Source organism: Sesamum indicum, linkage group LG1, assembly GCF_000512975.1.
Source record: "Sesamum indicum cultivar Zhongzhi No. 13 linkage group LG1, S_indicum_v1.0, whole genome shotgun sequence".
Lineage (NCBI taxonomy): Eukaryota > Viridiplantae > Streptophyta > Magnoliopsida > Lamiales > Pedaliaceae > Sesamum > Sesamum indicum.
Window position 1 is genome coordinate 11,952,273 of NC_026145.1, and position 18,271 is coordinate 11,970,543.

Here is an 18,271-nt window from a genome sequence, read left to right on the forward strand (position 1 = left end):
TTTGATGCACCAACATGAATATGAAATGAGTTTTTGAGTACATTGTTAGATGATGATTGCAATTTTGAAAATATATATGTTTTTTTTTATTAGAAAATATATATTTTGATCAGGAGAAAAATCATGGTTTCATGATGAAATTACATCAAAAGCAGAAAGGAAAGAGAGGGAACCATATGTTCTGCTGAGTTGAAAAAAGTGCAAGTTCATGAAGAGGAACGTAACTGATTAGAGATAAGACAGTAATGGAGAAGCTAGCTAATATGAAATGATCCTTACAACCAGCAGAGATTTAGAGAAGGCATTTCCATTTGTGCATATTTTTGTTTTCTCATAATTATCAATGATATGAATAACTAAAAGTAACATGATTATACAAGTTACAGCACAGATCAGAAAGACGGTAATTGGCTTCCCTCTTCACATTACCGGCCCAGGATATCTGATATCGACTTGCTGATTGCCTGAGAAAGCTCTTGCCTGATGAGAAAAAAGGGTATGATTAGCACCGGCAAGAAGTGGATGACTGAATGACACCTGAAATGGTCGATTAACCACCAGACATAAGTATGTGCAATGAGTGGTTGTATGTGTTGAAGAGAAATCTTACCGATCAGGCTTGAATAAGAGATATCGGTATGTGAACCACTGAAATGAAAATTTCTCAATTACCATTTGCTACTTGTATCATACCAAATGTCAGCTTAAGAGAACTATATACCATTGACAAAACCACTATGCTTACCGTAGAATACAATATCCCAATGAGCTCAAGAACACTTGGGAAAATAGGAAGTTTGTCGATGGCCTATTTTCATATGCAACAAATATCACAACAAAAGTTAAGTAGATTGAGTCATACCTTTACAAAGGAAACAATGAAGAAGTAAGCAAAAAATATTCCAAAAAAAGAGCAGGAACAAGACTTTGAGACTTATCGGGAACAGAAACATAGAATTGCTTGCAGTTTAAACTTTCACTCAAGAAGCCTTTTGACAACCAGAATCTCATTTATCTTAAAAGTATGACTTGGAGATGTTGATTTTCGCAGATAAGTCTTTAAAGGAAGAAGTAACTGGTTCCCAAGAAAAAGATGGGAATGGACTGTGTCAATGTTAATTATGAGCAAAGTGTTTAAGGCTGCATTTGGATCATCGGATTTAAAACTAAGGATTTCAAATTCACAGTAACAAATACATCAACTTGTTTGGATAATTCAGTGCTGCAAAGAATTTCAAATTCTTGAATTCTCATTTTGAACTATATTTTGTAACTTCCTTCAAATCCATTTTTCAAATCCAAATCATTCCATCCAAACATGACCTAAAGGTACTTGAAAGATAAAACTATATAACAAATATTTTCTGAGCAATCTCTCATATGCATTATGGGATAACAAGAAATTATTGTCAAATAGTAGGAGAAATAGTTTGGCCCAAGCCACTTCCATTTCTGTTCCTCTACCATTCTTTACGCCGTCGGCTTTACATAACAAATAACACATATCTGCATACTTGTAAAATAAGAGAGAAAGTAGTTACCGCTATGAGATTTATCGAAGCCCAGAAACCCACAACACCAGCAAATCCTAAACCAATCAGAGCCACCCGATCTTCAGAATTATCCCACTAGTCAAATGAATTAAAAAGGAGAGGATTAGCAGGAGTAAAGGAAATAAGGAAGCAGAATTAGAGAAAATAGGGTACAACGCCGTTGCAGGGAGATTGGATTGAAGATAGAGACAGAGCCCTGCAGGTGGGGAAGGTGTCTAGGACTCACAACATTCTGTACGGACTTGACAATTGAAGTTTCTGAGCTTTCACCTGTCGCCTTTGCTTTTACCCCACGACAACCTTGTCTCTCTATAAAACATTACTAAGAAATATCAATATCCACAAGAGTACAAGAAATAAAATTAAATCCGTAATCTTGCAAATGATTTCTAGCATATATTATGTAAAACTGTCACATCATGGTCCATGTATCAAATATAAGTAGTTATATTCAAGCCATGAGAAGCCGAGTATCCCCATATCATTCACCCTATGCATCTTAGTCACTCAGTGAATGACCCTCATATCATTCACCCTATGCATCTTAGTCACTCAGTGAATGACCCTCTGTAAAAATTAATATATACCCCATTCTATCAGATTCATTCAGATCCCGTAAAATCAGATGAAAGTAGGATTACGAAACCAATATTCTTCATTCAGTTCTCTAAATCTAGTCTGCAAATTCATACTGGAAATCAGATATCAGAAGATTATTTTCCATAAGGTAACATGAGTACTTGAAATACAGAATTGTGCTACAACACATGCACTGGGAACCACCTTCAGAATCCAACATAATCCATATGAGAAAACGAAAATTCCACTTAAAAGGCTATGCTAATTAGGTAATATCACCTAAAAGAAACTGATTGGTAATCACAGGTCAACAGCAAAAGCGCAAAATTCTCAGCTGCTCAAACATAAAGTTCATATCATAAATCCATGGAAGCCTATATCTCCAACATATCCCTTGTATACTTTTAATGATCAAGATTCCCAGTCCAAACGAATCCAATTTAATTACACTGAACTGTAGCAAAATTTCAATTCAAAAACCCCAGCACTGCCAACTAAAAGTACTTAGTCGAAGTTCACACTGGAAAATAAAACACCAAATGCAGTAAAATGCAAGTTCAAAAAATCAAGATTAATTTCAGTAATAACTACTCCCCTCGTAACTCATAGTACAACATTTAGAACTGTATACAGTAGAAGAAACAAATAACTATAGCTAAATTCAAAAACTCAGATTGAAGCTCCAAAATTTACCTTTAATAGTAGGCATTGCCAATTTCTGAAGTGTTCCAGAAACGGATTTTCTGCCATTGACCACCACCAACGGTGGGGAAGGCAGCCTTGCAACCACCGACGCCATCTGACAAAATTCAGCAACGAAGTAAATTAAAAGACGCTTTAATTTCCCAATAAACATTGAAAAGAAAGAACGATTTTCAATTGATCAGACGGCGAGTTTACCTTTCGCCCAGAAGTTGGAAGCTCCAGAGAGAGAGAGAGAGCTGTAATCGGTAATCCTACGACTACGAGTGCCACAGAAACAAATTGAAAGCGCACCCACCAATTATCACACGCGCAGTATTTTTGTATTTAAATTATTTGGCAGTTCATTGGGCTTTTCGAAAGTAAAATTGAGCCCATTCAGAACTGAGGATATGGGCTTTACTAAACCCATTTATGTATTTTGGGCTCATCTACCGCAGCCCAAATTCACATCCTGTAGTTGCGTATAATACCACCAAAACCTTTAAAGGGGGCGGAAACAAGAAAAACAAGGAAAAATAAAAGGGATAAGCTTATCCAACTTGAACCCACGTGCCACCTGTAAGAAGCCATCCCATATCTGTTCAGAAAATGAGATTTCCACGTGGCAGCCCGATATCCAATCAAATACAATGAACTTGCCAAATAAGAATCTGAGCAGTTGTTGTCCGTTAGGATCTTCTTGAAGCTGCACACGCTACTCCCAAAATGGCTTCAATCGCCACCTTTGCCGCCCTCCATCCCACCATCGCCGGCTGCTCGCTTGCCGGTACTAAGCTCCATCTCAAACCTTCTCGTGTCAGCTCCAAGCCCACTAACTACAGGTGATTTTTTCAAGAATACGTTAATCCAGGTTTGGAAATGGATTCGGAAGTGATTCTCTGAGATTTGGGCTTTAAATCAGAAGAGGGATCAATTAATTTGAAGTAAAACATATGCAATGAGGAGGTCTTGGAGTCAGTTTTGCAGTTTGTGTGTATATTCTTAGTAATTGAGTAAATATTGTGTAGGGCTGCTGCAGTGGTTGCCAAATATGGTGACAAGAGTGTGTACTTTGATTTGGAGGATATCGGCAACACGACGGGACAATGGGACTTGTATGGATCTGATGCACCTTCACCATACAATCCCCTTCAGGTCTACATTATGATTCTTTTGATTTTTTATTTTTTTTTCTAATTCATTTTTCAGTTCTTTTTCGATGACGTTTTGTGTGTAGGTCTGTGTTTGCTCTCTGTATTGCCATATATCTTAGTCCTTGAAACTGAGTTCTTCCGTGTTTTTATGTGTAATGACGTAGTCAATTCGGCAGTAACTTTGAGTTGGCTGATCTTTATGTTTATGATAGATATCAAGAAGATACTACTCGATTATAGACGTATAGGGGCCATGACTGTCAGGGGATTTTGTTGAATGGATTTGGTTGTAAGGAATTTGATTAGATATAAGTGAATAGGTTAGTACAATGTTGCTTTTGCTGCAAAAACTAGGTACATTTTAAACAGGGTGTCGGTCGAGGCAATAGTTTGACTTACTCGTTTCAGGTCAAGATTGCTCCTCACTGGTTCTTACTCATATCTTGCGCTTTTTCTAATGTACAATGATCCCTTTCTCGATATAGTAGCATCGCAAATATCAAGAACTGATGATTCAGAAAGCGTTCGCAACTGTCTAACACTAGAGAATAAGAAGTGAAATGTAGTAATGACGAATGAAATGCTTAAGCATAGAATGATTCTCAGTACCATCACCCAGAGTTTCAATCGAAACTAATTCAGTAGCTCTTTTTGTTGTTTTTTAAACTCACCAATAGATTCATTATTGTGGCTGTGGAGTTTGTTCTGAATATCCGTTCATACTCGCAGAGCAAGTTCTTCGAGACTTTTGCTGCTCCATTCACCAAGAGAGGTCTATTGCTCAAATTCTTGATATTGGGAGGCGGCTCAACTCTTGCCTACGTCAGCTCCCAAGCAACCGGAGATGTTCTACCAATTGTCAAGGGTCCTCAACTTCCACCGAAGCCGGGGCCTCGTGGCAAAATCTAATTTCTTGGAGTTTATGTGTTTCCATACGTTAACTGTGTTTGATGTATCATTCCGACAGCCTTGTAAGTATAACCTATCCTTCTTGTGACACTGTAATAATTACCACGTCTTCAATCAGAAGTTTATTTTGGGCTCGTTGCTGTTTGGTGGACTAAGCTGAAGTGCTGCATGTTTTTACATTTCAATCATCTTTCTTAGTGTTACTCGTCCAGTGAGATACTCATGCTTGCTTAATAAGTTCTCAGAATGTCATCTAATAACACCGTACAATTTGGCCCACTCATTGCTTATCCACTTTATCGCTAGACGCAAAGATGTGATTTTCCTAGGTTTACAAGCTTTTGATATAGCTGATTAGAGGCCATCTATTGTAATTGCACGTAATCTTATCCCAAAAGAAACCTTGAGTAGTTGTAAACATAGGAACATTCTCAAACAAGTAAAAATTTGTGCATTCATTTGTTTTTTCCCTTCTTGTTTCTGCACAAGTTCATAATTTGTCTTATGATTTACTAATAAATAGGTCGACCATGTACACAAAAAACATTTCGAGATAAGCTAAACCACATATCCTTACTCTCTTCAAACATGGAAAGTAGAAACTCATATGCCTGCTGCAATGTCAGAGATACTTTGAAGTGTGACAAGCAAGAAGCCAAGAGTTCCGTTCTAAGTAGAATGAGCTACTACAAAGTAATCCTTAAAGGTAAGAGTCATAAATATGACTTGTTGGACATCTATAAGGTACTCAAAATCCAATTTAATCTACTAACTCTTCCTATCTACAAAAACGAGAACTAGAACTCGATCAAAACCTCCAAGATTTGACCCTTTTTTATATACATCAAAAGGCTAAGTTTTTGTACTCTTGGTGAGTTCTTCTGCAATAGAATAATAACTAGTCGCGTGCTGTTGGACTTCTTAAACCGCCTAAGTTCTCTAGCCTATCTATGTAGGTCGTTTTCTTGTTTGTGTCAATGTTAGGTGCTTTGCTGTGCTTTGTTTCGGCATCATCTTGCGCATCTTGCTTCGCCTCTGTGTCTCCGCTATCTAAGTTCCAACCCATAAAATCCAATAGTGTCATTGAAGTTGGTGTTTGTGCTGTATTTTCTTCTTTATCATTTGGAGTTTTCTCTGGTGTCTTGATAGGAGACGGCTCTTTTATAGGTGCCTTCTTCTGTTCTGCATTTGTTGGATTTCTAGCAATAGAGTCGGCATGCATGACGTCCTCAATTCTTGACAAGACTGTGAACGCCAAACTCTCTATAATCCTTGAATAGCTTTCCAGAACTGCCTGCCCCACATCCTGCAAGATCAAGAAAACATGAATCTCTCGTACAAAATCATAGATTTAGAAGTTGAACATGATTGACAAGATAGAGCAGTTCTTACTCGGTTGCACTGGATTTTGCTGATGTCTAGGTCAGATTGAGGAAGCCCTGGAAACCGATGCTTCAATATCAGCAAAATAGTCTCTGCTCTATCTTCAAAAATCTCTCTCTTCTCCAAACTCACAGCTGAACCCCAAGACGACTTGTTGTCTTTAGCGGTCATTTTCCTTTTCCAGATCACAACCGACGCCTCAAGCTTATTCTTGAGGTCAAGAATTTTGTGCTCTGACGATAAGTCAACCGATGAAAGAAAATAGTCGGGATCAAAGTACTCGTCTGTAATAATCCTGTACAATGCATCTCCGAGGCTTGCTCTTCCATTCTGTTACAAACAAAAATAGGGGACGATGAATATGTCTGAACTTCTCTAACCCAGTAATCCTATAATCTGAAATGCCTGTCTGCTTTTTGTACCTTGGGGAGAGCTTCTATGTAGCTTTCTGGGATTTCCATTTCTGACAGGACCTGAGCATTTATCGCCATAGCTGCTTTCAGTACTTGGTGTACAGAGTCCTTCTGATATTGCACCCACTTCCTTGAAGCCTCGGACAGACCGTTTGGGGGAACTTTAGGAACAGGAATCCACCATTTGTCCTCTTGTCTCTTTTCTTTGTCGGAATCCTTGTCGTTCTTTGACGTGTAGTAGAACTCATTTTGGTCTTTGAAGTTGTCCAGACAATCCTGTTCGTGTGTTTGCACATGAAAATTTGTTTAGATACTAAAAGGACAAGTCCTTAAAGCCAGAAAAGATCATGAATCAAAGGAAATATGCTCTTACAAGAAGCATCGTATCAAGCTTGCGCAGTGCTGGGATGTTCATGTGGAGATCAGTTCTCTGCCTTGTTGTCATAATCTGGTACAGTATGTAGGCTTGTCAATTCAAAATTCTTAAAGCATTGATAAAATGAATATGAGTGAGAGAGAGAGAGAGAGACCTCCATATTGGTTCCATCTTTTGACCTTTGCTTTGAAGGAACCATTTCAACAATGTGGTCTGTGACGGATAACAGCCAATCGATCTCTTTTTTCCACCTTGCTTTCGTATCTGCTGCCATCGGCTCTAATCTTCTCTGTTCTCCAAACACAGAAGCTGAACTCAAATAAAAGAGAAGATCATAAAGGAAAGCCATAGGAATTCTTCTCATGAGACAACATATACCTAAACAAACACCAAAAATAATACGAAAAAAACATGAAGCAACTATCTCCTGTAACGTCACAGTTCTCTTAAGACAACAGAGATAGACAAGAAAAACAAGAATCTCATCATCTATTACATAAATGAAATGAAATTTAATTGTAGCAATACTATGCTGCTGTGCAATGAAATATATCAGATACCTGCTAAGTTTGTAATTGCATTCGATAACGCCAAAGCAGAAGAAACGCCTTTCCCTCCACCGGACATATCCTCGCCCAGGAGCAACTTCGCAAACTTTTCCTTCATCAACTCCATATCTAGATCACAGTAAACAGAAACGAATAACATCATTGAACTCGAGAGTTCCATGTTTCATACTTAAACAACAAAATTTCATCTGTTTATGTTTCTGATCTACATGATGACCTCCTACAAAGAGTTTGAATATGAAGACACAATAGCTTTTGTGATCAAAATTCGTACTCAACATTTGGACTTCGTTGCAAAATCATGAAATCAAGAAAAAGTTTGCCTCATGTTTCAAACATTATGAAACTGAAAATAAATGTAAGAAAAAGATTCTTTATTTGTTTTTGTCCCTGCCTGTATGTTGCCTTTCTCTTGCAGGAGGGTTGGCTGCGCTTCCATCTTTGGCTAACGGGGACTTGATATTTTCCGTCCGTTGAAGGGCACATCCGATTCTTGGCTGTTCCAATTGCAGATCATGGCTTCTTGATGGTATCCTGCTATCGTCCATGGGTGACAACGGGCCATTGATCTCGTTGTTCATGCTCCTCGTCTCTTGTCCTCCATCTTCAGACATTCCCCCGAGCGGGGATGTCTGTATTTCGTTTTCATCCTCCACGGCTCGTACCATTCTTCGTTCTTACGATTCAAGAGGAAATGTAAGTGGCTGTGGGGTGGAAAATGGGAGGAAAACTGATCATAGCAAGGGAGAGAGGTAGGAAAATGGCTCTGATGGATTGAGGAAAAGATGAAAATTGTTTTCCCTCCCAAGAATCTTGGATGGAAAAGAGAAGGCAAAGGAAAACAGATTTCTCTGGAAAGATTGATCTTTTTTTCTTTTTCTTGCAGAAGGGAAGGGAAAATTTTGTGTTGGTAAAGAGCTTCTTGTTCTTTCTTTGTTTCGTTTTTGCTTAGGTTTGTTGAGACGTGAAATGTTGGAGGAACGTGGGGTGCATGTTGGAGAATGAAATGAAGGAATTAAGACAGGTCATTGGTTGGATTTTTGGACAAAGAGAAGAGAAGTCTGATTTTTCTATTACATTCCTTTTCAAAAACAATAATAATAGTTCTCCATTTGATGTTTGTTTTTTCTTTTTTCCAATACAAAAAAATTGGTGGTTGTCTTAATTTTAAGGTTAATGAAATAGAGTAGGCAAATGAAGATCATTAAGAGCCATTTTAGGCCTCTCTCTCTCTCTCACACACACATTCCAAGATTAGGATTAGTTTGGATGAACGATTGATAGGCTTGTGACAAGCTCCAATTTGCAGAAAGAATCTATGTTCATTTTCATTCATTTGAATCTTAAAATACGTTGAAATTATGGTTATCTAATCAAAAAACTTTCATTTTCAGCTGTATCAAACCAATCAAACAATAAATATTATTATTAAATTGTGCATCAATCTCATAACAAATATATAAATATTTCATCTAATTCAGATCAAATTCGAGTCGGAAGTTTTCATTTTTTAACCTACCAAACACCAATTCTAAGGTAGTTCAATGTAGTGCATCATGGGAAATTGGAATTGTTGAATTAACACATTATGATAATAATATGTATAATCAAAGAATTAATAGCTTATATGCGTACAACATCACAAGGACGACGTTATTAAACCAATCGTCTATCGTATGATTTAAGTTTCAACGTGTACATAAAATATTGTATCTGTATATTTTTTTAAAAAAAATAAATAATTGTTTCCATATACACATTATTTTAATTAGGCACGGACTGATACTGAAAATCAAGCTGGGTTGTCTTTATTTTCTGTTTTTGGGACAAAATTAAATTAAAGGTACAATATACGATCTGCTCCAATCCAAGCTACCAAGCAATTTTCCAAATTAGCTGTCTTTGTTTTCCTCAATTTCCTTTTATATAAAAAAAATAAAACAAAATTTTTATTACTTTTTATTCGTTAGTAAACAAGAATTTCCTCTAATTTATTGTTTTTGTATGTTCCTTATGAAATTATTAATATACTCAACTATTTTTTTATATTTCACAATAATTTTTATTTTGCTGTGAAATTATTTAATTTTTTATACTTTAATATTTTAATATATCGGATAGTATTACTGATCATTTTATTCATAGAAGAAAATAAGTACTTTGGATACAGACTTCAGTTGAGTAGGACATGGTAATATTTAAATTTGATTTGAATTTTTTATATAGATTAAAATTATTTTTAATTTTGAGATTCAATGAATTGAACCCCAATGATATATTTTTAAAATTTAATTAATTAACGAATAAATTATTTTTTAATAACAAAACATAAATATAATTTAATTAACGAAATAAATTATGCATGTTTACCATACTCAGTTATTATATTACCCATAGACCAGTGAGCCTAAAATGCCTAAACAAACAGTCCCTTATATGACTGAATGAATGCAGATGTGCTTGACAGAAACAGAGAGAGTGCTATCAACGGAAATGGAGAATGTGGGCGTGCTGATGACTTGCTCAATGTCCGCCTACCTCGAGCGAGAACTCGAGAAACGCTTCAAGCTCTTCAGACTCTGGGAATCCAATTCCAAAGCTCAATTCTTGGCTGGGTTCGGGGAATCAATTAGGGCCGTGGTGGGCGACACCAAGGTCGGCGCCGATGCGGAGCTGATCGACGCGCTTCCACGCCTCGAGGTCGTGGCCAGTTACAGCGTGGGTCTGGATAAAATCGACTTGAATAAGTGTAGAGAAAGAGGGATTAGGGTCACCAACACTCCTGATGTGCTGACGGACGATGTAGCTGATGTTGCTATTGGGTTGGCGCTGGCGACGTTGAGGAAGATTTGCAATGCTGATGCGTTTGTGAGAAGTGGGCAGTGGAGAAATGGAGACTTCGAGTTGGCTAATAAGGTTTGTGAATTGGGAGTATTTGATTGTGGAATGGTTTTTTTGTAGGTACACTCCATGTGTTTGTGATTTTGTTTCAGTCGTATTAGAGTGCACTCATGTGGGATTTGAATATTTTTCAGTTGAATGATAAATGAAGTTAGCAGTTATTTTCATTTTACTTTCACCTTTTTGTGAAAAATCTGTTTTCTTGTTCGTTGAATTTTTTATTCATTTCAGTTTAGTGGTAAGTCAATCGGCATAGTTGGATTGGGCAGGATTGGAACAGCAATAGCCAAGAGAGCTGAGGCATTTGGCTGCAGCATCAGTTACCATTCAAGAACCAAGAAACAGAATACGAACTACAAATACTATTCCAACGCAGTCGATTTGGCTGCTAACTGTGAAGTCCTGGTTGTGGCATGCGCCTTGACAAATGAAACGAGGCACATTGTGAATCAGGAGGTGATCGATGCATTGGGGCCAAAAGGGATTCTCATCAACATCGGGCGAGGCCCTCTCATTGATGAACCAAAACTCATCTCCGCATTACGTGAAGGCCGATTAGCCGGGGCTGGACTTGATGTGTTTGAGAATGAGCCTGATATAAATGAGTCATTTTTCGGGCTGCAGAATGTGGTTCTGCTGCCTCATGTTGGAACTGACACTGTCGAAACCAGCAAGGCCATGGCTGACCTTGTCGTTGCGAACTTGGAACTGCATTTCCTCAAGAAACCACTATTGACTCCAGTGGTTTGAGTAGCACTTGCAAGTTATTCATTTATCTTATTTTCTCCTAACTTGGAGATTATTCCATGTACAATGTGAAAGCCTAATGCAATCTTTGTGGAAATTCTCTATAGCTCATGGTTGTTCCTTTTGTGAATACATAGAAATATTTTATGTGAACAGTTCAAACCTCAGCCGAACTTCTGTTCTTGAAACCTTATTGAGCAATTGACATACCGGCCCAATACATCATATTTGTTACAAACTTAGATTGAAATAGAGGCAATTAGCAAAATGGCCCTCTAAAACACAATATATAATGTAAAACCTAGTACCACTTTTACCTTCATATTTACAGCCCTATGCTTTGTTTCCCAATCCTCCATCTTTCTTGACAAACTGTTTATCAAGGAGAAGATGGAGGAGAAGAAGCTCCTTTAAAGATGAGAAAGTTGAGAGTCTCCAGTGTGAAGTATATGAAACTCCCTTTAGTATGAGTGAAGAAACACCCAAAGTTAGATCCCACCACACACTGCCATCCATTTCCATATCTTGTGTCAAAATCCTGCATCAAATACAAAACCACAACTTCTAATCAAACTTCATTATTAAACTCCTCTCTCCAAACCCCAAAAGGGATTTCTACCCAAAAATTAAAAGAAAAACTAACACAGAAGAGAATGACCATTTCATCACCTTCTTGATGTGGGCAGCAATAGATTTACAGTCTAAAACATCATACAGATCCAGAGCTTGAGAAGCAGAAGCCATTGCTTGGATTTGCATCTTCAATGGCATATCAGTATCATCTATCAAAGCTTTCCCTTCCAACATCTCTCCACTAAACTTGAACCTAAACCTCAAATCTTGAGAGCCCAGAAAGAAATTTTGCTCTTCTACCCAGAAATAAACTAGAACAGACACTAAAATGAAAAATTAAAAGGGAAAAAAAGAAAATAGCAAAGAAGGTTTGAACCCAGATCACAGATTATCCACTCCACCTCTGGGAAGCTTATATGTGTAATACAAAGGAGTACTCCATGTGTAGAGGAGTGACTTGAGGTTGAATTGTTGGGCTGGCACTTTAGGCTGATTCTTTGTGTCCTTTTTCTCTTCACTTTTAAGGACTTCTTCTAACCTTATTCTACGTTGGAAGAATCTCCTTTGTTGCTGACCGTGAGAGGATAATGATGTTAAAGATAAAGGTGGTGAGGCTTAGAATAATCCATGGGTAAGCATGGAGTTTTGGTTGTAATTTGGCTTGGAAAAGAGCAACTCAATTGACCAATAAACAAAGTGACAAAATTGATATTTGTTGCAAGTATCATATCAACTTTAGGTGTTGTTGGGATTATTAAATTACAGCTGTGAGCATTTATTTAATTTTTGCTCCAAAAATAATCAGAAAATACAATATCATTTGCTTCAAAATTCTTATTTATTTAATTTAACTAATCATACATTGTGAATTTTCTTTTATGTCATTACCACTTTAATTGAATTATGTATAATTATACGATAAATATAGTTCAATATTTATGTGGGTTAATTTGAATCAGAGCATCTAATAGTATCAAGGATTTTCCAATTTTTCCAGACATAGGCTAAAATGACAGTTTCCTCATATTGCTACTATTCTTTTACACTTCTTACGTCTTGAAAATAAATAAAAATACAGATAGTATACCCATAATAAAACTATTACCTAATATATGTATAGATATATACATATATATTGTGAATGCCAAATAACTAAGAAAATATGAAGAATATACTTATTTTTGCCAATATCATCATTTACTTCAACTCTTGACCTTGACGCCATCTAAGATGGTCTATATTGTACCTTATCCATCTTCCTTCCACTACCAAATCCATTGATTTTGATTTAGATAAGTTAGGCCTAAATTAAATAAATAATTTAATATGACTAAGACATCAATAATATAATTTTATTTATATTATCAATTTTAAAAAATATATTTTTTAAATTTTATATAAATTTTAATGTAAAAGTAAAAAAAATTAATAAAATAATATATTATATTAAACTGTAATATTAAATACATATATATATTTTCATAAGAATAGATATAAACAATTAATTTTCACCTTAATTACTATTTTAAAAGTTAAAAATAAAAATATGAACAAATAGTTTAATACTATATAATAACCGACTAATTGCAGTCAAACAGAATTGTATGTACATATATATATATACATATATTTAATTCTAATAGGGGTACGAGATTACATTCCACACTCCCCAGTCATTGTTTTTTCACACACCATAACCTTCCGCCAAAATTGGTTTATCTTTACACCCGTCCTCTTCATCTTCATCCACGTCACCTCCCCCACCCGCCAATTTCCTTCCCAAAATGCCCTTACTCTTTTCACCAATTCCTAAACCTTGCAATCCATCGACGCAAGCCTCGTCGCCCTCCGGCACACCGGTCCCCACCACCGCATCCACTTTAGCTCCCCCATCATCTCCGCCGCCAACCGCTACCTTATACCGGTTATCCCGACGAGAGCGTCGGAAGATTCTTCCCATGGATCTTCCACGCATCGGCCTTCGCTTTCATCTCCATCGCCGGATGCTTTGATGATCGATCTGACGGCGGACGCGGCTTTCAGAAACGCCTCTTTGATGGATCCCGGCGGCAACGCGCAGTCCTCGAGGCCGGCGTCCTCCAGCCGCGGCGGCTTGATCTCGAGGAGTAATTCTGCTTCCCCTGCAGCCTCCATATCAGCTGATGAATGATTATCACTCCACCTTAAAAATTCGTTGATATGAAAGAGAAAATCCCAAATAGTGATGAGGAAGAATATTTTGGGCAATTCCGTTTTTGATCCTAACTCAAAACATGCGTAAGGGCGTATTGCAACTGCAAAAAAGGGGTGATAACGTAATTGAATTCCACGGAGTCGGTTGGCGCTGAAGCCGGCGCCGTTTCACTGCCAAGTTCGAAGGAAAATTTATGTATTGCCATTTCAACCCACAACTTGATGTAGAATTATATTTTGGCCCCTAAATTATATGTTTCCCACATTTCCAAAACCACAAAGAGCTTGTTTATATTTTATGCATGGGATAAATGAGTTATTACTATATCTAATATTTGTTATATTAAACGTACTTGTTAATACTACGGACCCATTTACTTAGACATATTAGCTATAACATCCTGAATTATCATGTTCTAGATTTTGTTTATTTACCTTTTATGCAATTCTTGTTTTTTTTTTTTTATCAAGACTCAGTACAAGTTTGAATTTCTTTCTGATTGCAATTAGAGGCCGCTTTGTGGGATTAAGCAATTCTAATGGTTCAATGTATTCTGAATAATATTTTCGTCTCCATTTTATCCTCAAAATTAAGCCTTTTTCTTGAAAATGTCCCTTAATTTGAATTAAATTTCATGACAACTTTGCTGATTTAACGACATGTCAGCTTTTTTTTTCTTTGACACAACAACACATTGATGTTGATTGTTTGGAATTATACAAGATATTATTGTCATTTCGGCCTTTTATCATCAATATAAGATGTGTCACTAAACATAAAATAAAAAAAAAAATTAATACTGATGTAATTTCTAATATAATGATGTAAAGAAAACATTGCATACTAAACACACTTTTGATCATCACATTCTAATCAATCCAATCCAACTGAGTAGGGGTGCCCTAAATGAATGGTCTAAGTGTGATATATAACACATTAATTTACTTTAGTTGGTAGAACTATGAGCAATTTGGATTAAGTTAACTGAAAATTCTCCTTGACCTTTTTAATTTTTTAAAAAATAAGGAAGGACGTTGTAATTATAAATTTGTGTTTAAAGGGCAAAATAGTCATATTTCATCTTATCCATCCCGTTCTATTCCAAATACGGATATGGATTTTTGATTAATTATCCTCCATTTTACACTATTTTATGACTGTGTTTTATAAATAAAAGGTTAGATCAAGTTGAATTGATCATGATATCCTACTTAAAAATCCTGATCACCAAATAATGTCCCATTTCACAAAGCTCATTGGAATATACTGAGTTTGTAAAATTGTAATCTCGCCAGCCCCGTTTGAAATTAAGCTTGATCTCTAGTAAAATGGGGTTTTGTAACTTATATTTTTGTAGTGGGAATAAGTTGTCAATTAAACAATAGTCAAAACTTGGAGTGTTTGAGAAAAAAAAAAATTAAAGTTGTGGTGTTTGAAAAAACGACTGAATTTGATAAGTTGTAGAAATTAAAACGAAGCTGCTTAACTTTTAACTTGAATCAATTTAAATTATTTAAAAGCAAACACTGTAACAAAAACTTAAGTTGATAAGCGTCAATTTTAAAAATCGTAAAATACGCTTAAATCAAGTATTATAAGTCAGTCACTCACAAGTTGTGAGCACATGGGCTCAATATAAATAAGCTTATATAAGGTAGTTGTATTAATTCATATAGCCTATTGGGCCAAATATTTTGTCCGCAAAACAAATGATGGTGAATTGGCCCAATAATTATACGACTGCCCAAAACAAACAGAAGGCCCACTTACAGCCCAGTTTTCCTCAAAACCCAACCCTAAAACCCATTTTGTTTTCCTTCATTTCGTTGCTCTCTTCATATAAAAGTCCCCGCGACGCCGCTGCTCTCTCTTTAACCACAGAGCTCAGGAAAGCGAGAAGGTCTAGGGTTTCTGAAACCTCGCAGCAATGGTAAATTCATTCTCTCTGTTGATGTGGATCTTGTTTGGCTGTCTCAATTGTGAACGAATTTATATGCGTCTATGTGTGTGTAATGTGTGTATACATGTGTGATATGTGAGTATACATGCATGATGTTTGCAGGGCAAGGGAACTGGGAGCTTTGGGAAGAGGAGGAACAAGACACACACACTGTGTGTCAGGTGCGGCCGCCGCAGCTTCCATCTACAGAAGAGCCGCTGTGCCGCCTGCGCTTACCCTGCTGCCCGGAAGAGGACATGTATGGCATTTTCCATTTATTCCCCTTATTGATAAGTAATAATCTGAGTCAATATACCGTTGAGCTTGTATAATCGATTTTAGTGATATATGCAAGCTTGATCTTAAAAGAAATCTTTTTCTTTGTATGGTTGAGTGAACTTGAGCTCCTTAGGGTTCACGATTCATTAAAATTGACTTGTTCTTTGGTTTTTAGAACAAGTGAGTTGTAGTTTGAAGGTTAATTGTAGTTATTAGACTTGTCTTTGCTCATGTTGTGATATGCTTTTTCTTTAATTTTATTCAACTGATGTACGCTGCTCGGTTGTTTTTCTTGATTGATTGAACTTACCAATGTGCAAATTTTGCAAATAAATGATAAAATGTTTTGATTCTTACTTCTACTTGTATGGTCGTGTTATTACATTGATCTATTTGATAGTTCATTAATGAAATAATATGGTGCAATTGTTGGACTTCAGACAACTGGAGTGTGAAGGCCATCCGTAGAAAGACTACCGGAACTGGACGTATGAGGTACCTCCGCCACGTGCCCCGCAGATTCAAGACCAACTTTAGAGAAGGTTTGAGCTATTCTGTAATTTACCATATTTATAGATGATTTGATTTTTCAGAAAATTTTTGTTTGCAAAAATATTGACGAGGTTTATCTGGTTGGATTTAGGTACTCAAGCTGCACCAAGGAAGAAGGCAGCAGCTGCTTCTGCCTGAGGGTCTTCACTTTGGGGGGTAGTTTTGATTTTATTGTACTTCTTTTATTGCTGTTGTGAAAGCAAAGAACAGTTGAATTTTGGGAATGTCATTTTTCTTATGGTTATCGATTTGAACAGCCTTTTACCTCGCTGCCTACTTAGTTATCAGTTTTGTTTGTGTTCTCCAATCGCACTTCAATACAGATTGATGAAAGACCATTATTTGCTTTACTGTGCACTGTCTTCGAATATATGCAACTCTTCGAATTTGCATTTTCTTTCCTCAAGCCAATGATTAACGAATGTCTAAGTTCCCAGTTTGTTAGTATGGCTTTGTACAATTGCTTTGCATCCTCATATTTGCCTTTGGTTATCCTGGAAGCTAACAACTTGGTGCATCAAGAATAGCCTAAAAATTCTAACATTAATTCTGGTACTATAGAGAAAATTGGTGTCAATTTAATGGGTGTTTGTGGTGATTGTTATGTGCTTAACTCAGGAAAGAACTACCTTACTGCTATTTTTCCTTTTGTACTCCTTATTTACTACCCTGTTCTCCTTGTTTTATCAATGGCTGATTCTGAAGTAGCTTTCCAGCAAGTCCTGTGATTACAGCCCAAATCGGGTCATTCAATTTATTCGACAGAGGTGGTAGAGAGTGAATATACGTTTGCACATTGGTCAAGCTCGAGATGAAAATGTTACAGGTGCAGGGGCCTAAAGTATGTTCAGCTTGTAGTGGTATTCCATCGCTCCCCTTTCCTGTAAACTAGTTACTACCTGAGCCACAGAAGATGCTTTTTGCCCAATAGCTACATAAACACATATTACATTCCATTGCACTGATCGGGGGGCGTTCGTAGTGACGGAGGTTTATCTCTGTTAAGATTGTGCAGTTTAATTTTCTAATTCTGCACGCTTTGGATGTTTATGTTGAGAGATGTGAACTAAAAATAGTCTCTTTAACTGCATGAAGAGTACTGCAAATTTGGTGAAGAAATAATCAGCGTACATCAGAGTCCCGATGTACTGTTGACATCATTCTAAAGAAACCAGAAGACAAACCCTTTCTCAAACTGCATTGATCCTACCCATGAGTTTTAACAGAATCAAGGACCCTGACAAAAGGTAGGTTTCGTGACCAGGGAATCTGGCAGGATCAGCACACTCCCAATCCAGGTTGTAGACTACCTTAATCTGATAAGAAAGACACAAAAGCATTTGGGTTCATCTCCTTCTCTTTTGCTCTTCCTCAATATGATGCCTGTGAACTCGAGAAAGAGTACTACACATGCATGTTTGAGTCTCTAATTACTCGTGATCAGATTCGCTTCCTGTACATGGATG

General features: G+C 36.8%; 6 protein-coding genes across 7 annotated transcripts; 3 read left to right on the forward strand and 3 right to left on the reverse strand.

Moving 5' to 3' along the window:
• LOC105163914 (protein CURVATURE THYLAKOID 1C, chloroplastic) lies at positions 210-3,139 on the reverse strand. Of its 2 annotated transcripts, none has more exons than XM_020692179.1 (7): positions 3,033-3,139; positions 2,826-2,931; positions 1,780-1,862; positions 1,542-1,628; positions 746-808; positions 611-648; positions 210-537 (listed from the first exon to the last, which is right to left on the reverse strand). In XM_020692179.1, the coding sequence occupies exons 2-7, from the start codon at positions 2,929-2,931 to the stop codon at positions 426-428; spliced, it is 489 nt and encodes a 162-aa protein (XP_020547838.1). In that variant the 5' UTR covers positions 3,033-3,139; the 3' UTR covers positions 210-425. The 2 variants fall into 2 exon arrangements, with proteins under 2 accessions (XP_020547838.1, XP_011080751.1); XM_011082449.2 differs by having other exon boundaries at positions 222-480.
• LOC105163925 (photosystem I reaction center subunit VI, chloroplastic-like) lies at positions 3,487-5,034 on the forward strand. Its single transcript, XM_011082461.2, has 3 exons — positions 3,487-3,658; positions 3,845-3,971; positions 4,700-5,034. The coding sequence occupies exons 1-3, from the start codon at positions 3,543-3,545 to the stop codon at positions 4,877-4,879; spliced, it is 423 nt and encodes a 140-aa protein (XP_011080763.1). The 5' UTR covers positions 3,487-3,542; the 3' UTR covers positions 4,880-5,034.
• On the reverse strand, positions 5,320-7,795 carry LOC105164652 (rop guanine nucleotide exchange factor 12-like). Its single transcript, XM_020694743.1, has 6 exons — positions 7,612-7,795; positions 7,206-7,360; positions 7,049-7,123; positions 6,685-6,951; positions 6,272-6,592; positions 5,320-6,185 (listed from the first exon to the last, which is right to left on the reverse strand). The coding sequence occupies exons 1-6, from the start codon at positions 7,778-7,780 to the stop codon at positions 5,778-5,780; spliced, it is 1,395 nt and encodes a 464-aa protein (XP_020550402.1). The 5' UTR covers positions 7,781-7,795; the 3' UTR covers positions 5,320-5,777.
• LOC105163940 (hydroxyphenylpyruvate reductase-like) lies at positions 10,022-11,329 on the forward strand. The gene is made up of 2 exons (XM_011082481.2): positions 10,022-10,536; positions 10,753-11,329. The coding sequence occupies exons 1-2, from the start codon at positions 10,069-10,071 to the stop codon at positions 11,269-11,271; spliced, it is 987 nt and encodes a 328-aa protein (XP_011080783.1). The 5' UTR covers positions 10,022-10,068; the 3' UTR covers positions 11,272-11,329.
• On the reverse strand, positions 11,400-12,519 carry LOC105163933 (dynein light chain 1, cytoplasmic-like). Its single transcript, XM_011082472.2, has 2 exons — positions 11,938-12,519; positions 11,400-11,806 (listed from the first exon to the last, which is right to left on the reverse strand). The coding sequence occupies exons 1-2, from the start codon at positions 12,073-12,075 to the stop codon at positions 11,648-11,650; spliced, it is 297 nt and encodes a 98-aa protein (XP_011080774.1). The 5' UTR covers positions 12,076-12,519; the 3' UTR covers positions 11,400-11,647.
• On the forward strand, positions 15,843-17,155 carry LOC105163950 (60S ribosomal protein L37-3). Its single transcript, XM_011082491.2, has 4 exons — positions 15,843-15,965; positions 16,098-16,233; positions 16,694-16,795; positions 16,897-17,155. The coding sequence occupies exons 1-4, from the start codon at positions 15,963-15,965 to the stop codon at positions 16,941-16,943; spliced, it is 288 nt and encodes a 95-aa protein (XP_011080793.1). The 5' UTR covers positions 15,843-15,962; the 3' UTR covers positions 16,944-17,155.

Coding starts and splice junctions, on each gene's coding strand:
- LOC105163914 (XM_020692179.1), bottom strand. CDS start 2,931: ATGGCGTCGGTGGTTGCAAGGCTGCCTTCCCCACCGTTGGTGGTGGTC. Junction 1,629..1,779: donor TCAAGTCCGTACAGAATGTT/GTGAGTCCTAGA, acceptor TCATTTGACTAG/TGGGATAATTCTGAAGATCG. Junction 538..610: donor CTCTTATTCAAGCCTGATCG/GTAAGATTTCTC, acceptor CGACCATTTCAG/GTGTCATTCAGTCATCCACT.
- LOC105163925 (XM_011082461.2), top strand. CDS start 3,543: ATGGCTTCAATCGCCACCTTTGCCGCCCTCCATCCCACCATCGCCGGC. Junction 3,659..3,844: donor TCCAAGCCCACTAACTACAG/GTGATTTTTTCA, acceptor AATATTGTGTAG/GGCTGCTGCAGTGGTTGCCA. Junction 3,972..4,699: donor CACCATACAATCCCCTTCAG/GTCTACATTATG, acceptor TCATACTCGCAG/AGCAAGTTCTTCGAGACTTT.
- LOC105164652 (XM_020694743.1), bottom strand. CDS start 7,780: ATGGAACTCTCGAGTTCAATGATGTTATTCGTTTCTGTTTACTGTGAT. Junction 7,361..7,611: donor TGCAATTACAAACTTAGCAG/GTATCTGATATA, acceptor ATTTGAGTTCAG/CTTCTGTGTTTGGAGAACAG. Junction 6,952..7,048: donor AGCTTGATACGATGCTTCTT/GTAAGAGCATAT, acceptor ACACACGAACAG/GATTGTCTGGACAACTTCAA.
- LOC105163940 (XM_011082481.2), top strand. CDS start 10,069: ATGCAGATGTGCTTGACAGAAACAGAGAGAGTGCTATCAACGGAAATG. Junction 10,537..10,752: donor ACTTCGAGTTGGCTAATAAG/GTTTGTGAATTG, acceptor TATTCATTTCAG/TTTAGTGGTAAGTCAATCGG.
- LOC105163933 (XM_011082472.2), bottom strand. CDS start 12,075: ATGTTGGAAGGGAAAGCTTTGATAGATGATACTGATATGCCATTGAAG. Junction 11,807..11,937: donor TTGCTGCCCACATCAAGAAG/GTGATGAAATGG, acceptor TATTTGATGCAG/GATTTTGACACAAGATATGG.
- LOC105163950 (XM_011082491.2), top strand. Junction 16,234..16,693: donor TGCTGCCCGGAAGAGGACAT/GTATGGCATTTT, acceptor GTTGGACTTCAG/ACAACTGGAGTGTGAAGGCC. Junction 16,796..16,896: donor CAAGACCAACTTTAGAGAAG/GTTTGAGCTATT, acceptor GGTTGGATTTAG/GTACTCAAGCTGCACCAAGG.